Below are 7,694 nucleotides of genomic sequence, written 5' to 3' on the forward strand. Positions count from 1 at the left end.
TTGCTCAGATGGGGTCCTAGTGCTCCCCTGTCTTTCTAAAATCAGTGACAAGTGAGTCTTTGTGGGGCATTTATTTCCTTCTTTTGCTAGATGACAGCTCCCCATTCTGAGAGCAGAGAGCTGTTTGCCGCCAGCTACATACAGCCCACTCCAGAGCCCAGGCTCTTCACGGACGAATCGCATATGGAAGTTTTTGCCCCCCTCCCCCCAAATCCCAGACAAAGAGCTATAAAAACTCAGAAAGACGTGAAAGGAATAAACTTTAAGATATAGATGCACTTTTACTGGTGTATTAAATAACATTTCAGACATTTTTTTTTTAAAGAAATACATCTTCATGTTATCAACAACCAGAATTCTAACAATAAGAGGCCAGGGTTGTTTTGATGGGATATGATATTGTTTCTAAAACCTCTAACAGCTAAGCCAAGCAGAGTTGTTATTAAGGTAAAGGGATAGTACTACGTGGTAAAGTTAATTAACTTTTTTTCCTTAAAAAATAAAGGAGGAAACAAATTTCCTAGCTTCCCACAGAACATACGGACAATGTGAAAATATTCTGATTGTTTATCTCCATAACCAAGTGAAGCCTTTAAGAAAACTAAAAAGCCATTTTCTGGCCCTCCTGTACCCACCTCTAGATAAGGAAGCATTGAAATAACTCTGGCCCAAGTTCTACCAAGGTGGGCAAGTTTATTCCTTGATTTTCCAGCTAAGTGGCACGCCCCTGCCACTTTTGCATTATTTCCTGTACTGAATCAAGTGGTGAGAATAGGTACCAGGAGCCCTGGTCCTCTCCTACCACCATCTGCCCCCTGTTAAGATATTATGCGTCACTGAAAAAAGTAAACTTTCCTGAATAGGGATAATGTTGGTATAAAATTTAGCTGAACATCCCATTTAGTCCTATTGTCAAGATTCATTGCTAGTACCTCCAAGATGCATTTTTCATTTTAAATAGACACTGTCCCTTTTACCTCACTGAAATATACAAGCAGATCCAAAGAAACACTTTTACCTTTGACCCTCCCTTCACCATCCGTCTTTCTTTTTCGGTTAAAAGCTCCGTTCTTTATCTCATTCTTTAACTTGTCTGGGGATTCAATAGAATCTAGAACACAGTTCTATAAACTGATTGAAAAATCAACAAAGACAAATCACAGAAGCCAGTGACAAAATGATAATTTCTCTCACCCAGCAACCCAGCATTACCCAAGCTGCTTCCACAGGAAGGCAAGTGAAAGGCCAAAGAAGGCAGCATAGGGACCTACATGCACAGGTACCAAAGCTCTCACATGCCATTTCCCCCATTGTTGCTGTTGCATCTCTTTATTAGTTGCTCTTGGAGAAATAAGAAGGTAAGAGAGATGAGTGCCTTTATTAGAGCCATTTCATCTGAAAATCTTGCCAACCAGTGTGTGGCTTCCACTGGTAGGAGCAGAGGTGAAGAAGAGTGCTTTTGTGGCTGCCATCTCAAATATACAGGACGTAACTTCATGGGAACCGAGAATGTCTACAAGTGCCAAGCATAATATTATCTGTGGCCATTCCCTCTTGCTGACCTTCACGTAACTCTCCCACAGGATCGTTTCTCCCCCATCTTATACCATAAATTTTAAAAAGTGACATAGTTTGAGGAAACAACAGGAGCTTTTGCAGGATGGCCGCATTCTGCATTATTGTCTTTGGGGGAAAGAAAGGGTTTGTTATTGTGGCTGGCCAACATCTTAGGGATGACTTCCCCACAAATTTCTCCCAGGGGCAGTGATGGAGTTTTTCACTTTAGCGTGTCATACATTCCCCAAACCGGCATTGAAACTGCCTGAGTAGCTTTAGAATCTGAACGGCAAGCATGGGTCAAAACCATGGCATGTCCGTTTAACACGTGATGGTTTCCAGTCAGTAGCCCCTGTGGCTAAGAACAAAAACCGCCTTCTCAAGGTCCACTAAAATGCCCTGCAGAGGGCAGATGCTGCTTGTTTTCTACCTACAATGGAGGAGGATATTGACCCAGAACTCAAATCTATATCCAGCTTAAACATTTTACCCATCAGCATGTCTGCGGTCACAAAACACTTCTTCTTTCTGTCACTTCTTGTTCAGACTATTGATAAGATCATTTGGCTGAATCTGTTTGGGACCTGTGTAATATTGACTAGGAGTTAGAAAAGATGATCAGATGTAATAAGCCCAGAAACCGCCTTTCAAAATGGACATTTATACTTAAACCAGTGTTCCAAGGAGGACTTTAAATACATCAGCAAACTTGTAAACTAATTCAACACTGCTTGGATGTTGCACTAACCTTACACTGATTTTGGTAAGTATAATGTTCCCTCTAAGAATATCTGAAACAGTCTGTGATTAGCATCACAGCCTTGAGTGTCTTCCATACATTCTTTCCTTTTTTTTTCTTGCCCTGTGTGAGAGCCTGTTTGCTTGCCTGAAGAGAAACAGACACTATTGTATAAACCATTGCAAAATCCATTTTTTTCCCTGTAAACCTAACAGGAATAATACATGGGACCTACCAATAATCACTTGGTAAACACACATCTTGCATATTGTCAGAGTTACTCTTGGTTGAAAGATATTTGTTAATTATTAAAAAGAATAACACCCTTAACTAAGCTTTGTTTTTTAGATCCCAAATTATGTGAGGACATGTGGGTAAAGATTAAAGTCCACCTAGTTCCACTGATGCTCTTCAAAAAAAAAAAAAAAAAAAAAAAGCACAATCAGTTAAGGTAAAGGTAACCGAGAAAGAAGATGTAGGGATATCTGCATTTATTTAAAGGCGACAAACATCTCTTTGTCAGACCATGAAATGGCAAACAAATGGAAGCTCAAACCCAATGACCATTTCAGTTTAATGCTATAGGTGTAGTGACTGAAAGGTCTGGAACTGATAGTTTTTTGCAAAGAAAAGTGAATTAGAATCAGAACAGTAGTCTCTCTTAAAAAAAAAAAAAAAGCTCTGAGAGTTATAAACATGAAACCTGGCAGTATGCGCATAAAATTTATTCCAAAACTTTATGAAGTATAAAGGAAGGGAAGTATTTTACACACAACTCAACTCAGTCAGTATAAGGTCTAGGGTTTTCTCCCCCCTTAAAACTTGGCACTATCTTTAAAAATAAAATAAAGATATTTCAATAATTAGAACAAACTATGAAGGTATTGTGCATTTCTGTTTTATGTAGATAATAAAATATTACTTTAACATAAATATATAAGGATCTCTGCGTTTTTATTTTCCCCACAAGCACAACCAAATGTACCAAAACAAAATATTCTTAAAGAGACTGAACAAAAAAATTACATCCCATATAGATTTTGCTCATCTACTCATTTAAAGCTACAGAAAAACAGTTTCCAGAACCTTTTTGCTTTAAAAGAAATAAATATACATTGAGGCAGGCCACTTAAAAATGATATGAAAATATTTCCCTGGGTAGCATTAAAAAAAAGAAAAATAGACAAAGAAACATTTAAACTATTTCTGCATTTCAAAAGACAGATATTAAACATATATACATAGTGGTAAGGTTCAGTGGTAACTTTCATCTTAGTAAACCTATGAGAGTTAGAGGACCTATAGACACGTCCCCTGAACTCCAGCATCTGACCTTACCCACTTGGTAATAAGAATCTGAAAATTCATTTCCTCCCTTTACCATTGGCTATTTGCCCTGCTCTGGATTGCTTCACTAAAGGCCAGTCCCCACACCTCAGGAACAAGCAGCGTGATGCACCCCGAAGCAGCAGCTCCGTGCCCATCTCCTTGTGACATTCGTTGGGGGAAATGAAATACAGGCAAATAAATATGCCCATTATAAGTCATCATTTATCTTGCAAAAACATTGAAAATGAAACAATCACAGGTGTTTGAAAAGACAATATAAAGTATATTTCCTAAAACCTTAACTACTGAGTGCAATGCTAATCTGATGCTGAACCATAATTTTATGGTACTGAGAATTTAATTTTTTAAATAAAAATTTGTCTAATACTTAACCAGAAAAAAAGCCCCAAACTTTTAAGATTAATAAAAAGTGTTTTCCCTTTGAGCGCCCTTTGTGCTGATTATTTTTAAATATTTTAACTGATCACAGTTTAATGGTATTTATTTTCAATACAGTTAGAAGTTTTTTCACCTACACTTCCCAGTAGAGTCTTTTGTTATGGGAGTTAACCATTTTCCATCAAGATAAGGTAAAAACGCACTTAAAACTATTAACAAAGGGAGAAAAGGAAGGATAGAAAATAGCATTTTTTCCCAGTTCATTTGGCTTCCTTAGTGAAAGAGGGGGAAAAAGCTGTCCAGGTCAAACTGGTATTTTCCGTAATAAATTAGAAGAGAAGAGGGTGTGGGACCTTAAATACGATTGGATAAACAAATGAGCTAGTGAAGACAAAACCAGTCTAGAGTGGAGATATGCTCTGTATGCATGTGGGTATTTGCGTGGTAAGAAACAGTCTATGCATACACCATTAAGTTCCCAGATTATTTTCTTTATGTTAAAAAAAAAAAAAAGCTATTAGAGGAACAAAGTTTAACTGCTGCTGTCAGCACAAATAATTCCTCATAATCAAGTTATTAATACTGAAGGCAGAGAACTATACAGGGGTTTCTGAAGATATATATTTCCCTAGTTCTCTTCAAAGTGCCACTTTCTGTTGGACAACTCTGGAAATATATTTAACCTCCACATTTCCTCTGAGCTCTTTCACAATGGGCCCGCCTGATAAAATGAAGCAATCAGTCACTCACTATCGATTTTTCTTTTTCTCCCCTCCACAACCTCCCCCAGAAACACTGCCTGAAAATGAAGTTTACTTTGTGGCTGGTAACAAAAACCAATGCTTGACTCATTTTTGTATTCCAAACCGGATTCTTGCCTTGGATAAAGCGGGTAGACCATGCACGTTTCCTGAAAGCAGAGAATGATTTATTTTGTACGAAGCCAATCATTTTTGCTTTGGTAAAAGAAGCAAATAGATGTTACACCAATGTTGGGGTGGGGGGGGGACCGAAGGTAACCAAAGTTCACAAACAGTAAGAAGAACAAGGGGCAACACGAGAACGTTGGAAATGGAGAGTAGCCAAGAGCTGGCTTCAACTCTCTCTGCTGAATAAAACAAAACAAAACAAAACCCGGCAATTTCAAAATTAACGGTGGGAGAAAGAAAAATACGTTCATGAATTTGTTCATGTAAACTTCAATTTTCTTGCAGTGCAAATTTATGTGGTGAAATTTTGACTACATTAAGGAACATGTGTATTTTTCCCTCTTTCCTGATGAGGATCCACATTAAACCAACACAGCGGCATGTGCCAACTCCGAGCATCAGGAAGCTGTTTTGTGTTTATCACGGTTTGGTGGATGTTTTTTTTTCTTTTTGGTAATTTATTTAGTTTTGCCAGGTATTTAACTCAGTGCTTGCCATCTCTCTTTCTTTCTTTCTCTCTCTCTCTATTACACACTCTCTCCTCACTCTCTCTATGAGACACTCCACTCCATTGCCTGGGTACTAGCCTGTAAAGGTCAAAACACATCATTACACCTGCTACCGTTTAAAGGATAGTCCAGTGCCTTAGTTGCTTTCCTTATTATTATTATTTTTTCTTTTTAAGGGACGGGGAAATAATAATTAAAATAAAAGAACAATCAGAAGTTAGAGAGGGAACAAGGGGGCCGGGAAAGGGCCGTGGACCGTAGAGGAGGGGGAGCCCCCGCGCTCTGCCCCTCCCCCCCGCTCGAGTTCACTGGACGGGCGTCTGCACCCCGTGGTGTGGTGGCGTGTCCCTACTCCCCCCGTACACATCCTCGGCGCCCGGCAGAGTCCCTCCGGGAGGGGTCATCCTTTTCTCTTTCTGTCTCCTGTTACAAAACCAAACTCTCACCACCTCCTTCTCCAGCTGTAAGCTGTCCGCGAGGGAGGTGATCTCCTGGGCCGAGGGCTTGGGGCATTTGAGGAAATGGCTCTCCAGAGCCCCCTTGACGCTCACCTCGATGGAGGTCCGCTTTTTCCTCTTGCGCCCCTGCGCTGCGATCTTGTCTATGCTCGTGGGGCTGCCCGAGGACGAGTCCGCCTCCTCCAACCACTTGTTCAACAAAGGCTTCAGCTTGCACATGTTCTTGAAGCTCAGCTGCAGGGCCTCAAACCTGCAGATGGTGGTCTGCGAGAACACGTTGCCGTACAGGGTGCCCAGCGCCAGCCCCACGTCCGCTTGGGTAAATCCCAGTTTGATCCGGCGCTGCTTGAACTGCTTGGCGAACTGCTCCAGGTCATCCGAGGTCGGCGTGTCCTCGTCCGAGTGCGGGTCGTGGTGCGCGCCGGGGTGGCCCGGCGGGCCCTGCGGGGGCGGCGGCGGCGGCGGCTGCTGGTGCGGGTGCGAGTGCGGGTGAGGGTGGTGGTCGGCGTGGTGCGGCTCGTCGTGCGCGTCCCGCAGGCCGTGGTGGTGCAGCCCCGCCGGCTGCCCGCCGGCGCCCAGCATGCCGTTCACCGTGAAGCTGGGCTGCGAGTAGAGCAAGCCGCCGTTGGACGCTCCCATGGAGGGCGGGAGGTGCGCTGCAGCCGCGGCGCTCCGCCATGCCCCGGGCCCCGGGTGGTGGTTGGCGGCGTGGTGCACCAGATGCGGCGGCCGCGGCTGTTGCTGCTGCTGTTGTTGTTGCTGCTGCTGCTGTTGCTGCTGCTGTTGCTGCTGCTGGTGCTGCTGCTGCAGGGCGCCTGGCCCGTGCAGCTCGTCGCCGCGGCCGCCCTGCTGTACCACCACCGAAGGCTTGATGTCCGGCTGGCCCAGGGGGCTGGTGGACCACGGGGAGCCGTCGCCGCCGCCCCCGCCGCCGCCCCCGCCCCCGCCGCCGCCGCCACCGCCCCCGCCGCCGCCGCCGTGGGACAGCGCGGTGATCCACTGGTGAGCGTGGCTGAGCGGGTGCCCGTTGCTCTGCAGCGCGCCGTAGTCGCCCTGCACCAGGCTCTGAGCCTCGCGGTAGCCCCCCGCGCCCTGCTGCATGCCGCCCGGCGGCTCGGCGTGCACGATGGAGGCGCTGGAGGTGAGCAGGCTGTAGTGGTTAGACGCTGCGGTCGCCATGACTCTCGGAGCCGGACTGAGCGCTCCGGTTAAAGGAGCCGCGCATTTGACAGTTACTTTTTCGCCTCGGGCTCCTCTGCTCGCTCGCTCTCTTTCTCTTTCCTCTCTCTCTCCCCCAGCGGGCAGCTCCGACGCCCGCTCCGACGCCTTCTGTTGCTGCTCCTGCTATTACTGCTGCTGCCGCCGCCGCCTCCCGCCCGCCCTCGCTCTCTTTCTCCTCCTCTCCCTCCTTCTTGCTCTCGCTCACTCTCTGACTAGCTCCGCGCTCCCCCCTCTCCCTGCTCTCTCCAGCTCTCTCCCGCTCTCTTGGCAGCGCCAGCTCGCAGCGGCACGCGCCTGGGCCCCGCCCCCTCCGCCCCCTCCCATTGGCTCCGCGCCCTTTGATTTACGTGGATACCGCTAGCAACCTCCCAGGCCGGCGCCACTGATTGGCGTAGAGGTGCCCCCTCCTCCTCCCCCCCCCCCCGGGCGCTGAGTCCTCTCAGCCCTCCTCCAGTCCCCCCTCTCCACCCAATTCAGATTCTCTTAGTTCTCACCACCCTAGCTCCCCAACCCCGGGGCTCCTCCGCCCCTCTTGGATGGGCCCCGCCCCCCA

The 7,694-nt window shown here is 46.0% G+C and overlaps 1 protein-coding gene across 1 annotated transcript; it reads right to left on the reverse strand.

Annotated features, from left to right (window-relative positions):
• Positions 1 to 256: 256 nt before the first annotated feature.
• Positions 257 to 7,384, reverse strand: POU3F2 (POU class 3 homeobox 2). The gene has a single exon (XM_078054964.1). It carries the CDS (start codon positions 7,097 to 7,099, stop codon positions 5,768 to 5,770), a length of 1,332 nt encoding a protein of 443 aa, XP_077911090.1. The 5' UTR covers positions 7,100 to 7,384; the 3' UTR covers positions 257 to 5,767.
• Positions 7,385 to 7,694: the final 310 nt, after the last annotated feature.

Source organism: Halichoerus grypus, chromosome 9 (genome assembly GCF_964656455.1).
Source record: "Halichoerus grypus chromosome 9, mHalGry1.hap1.1, whole genome shotgun sequence".
Classification (NCBI taxonomy): domain Eukaryota; kingdom Metazoa; phylum Chordata; class Mammalia; order Carnivora; family Phocidae; genus Halichoerus; species Halichoerus grypus.

What these genes read in the sequence shown, in the direction of transcription:
- POU3F2 (XM_078054964.1), bottom strand. Translation starts at nt 7,099, where the DNA reads ATGGCGACCGCAGCGTCTAACCACTACAGCCTGCTCACCTCCAGCGCC.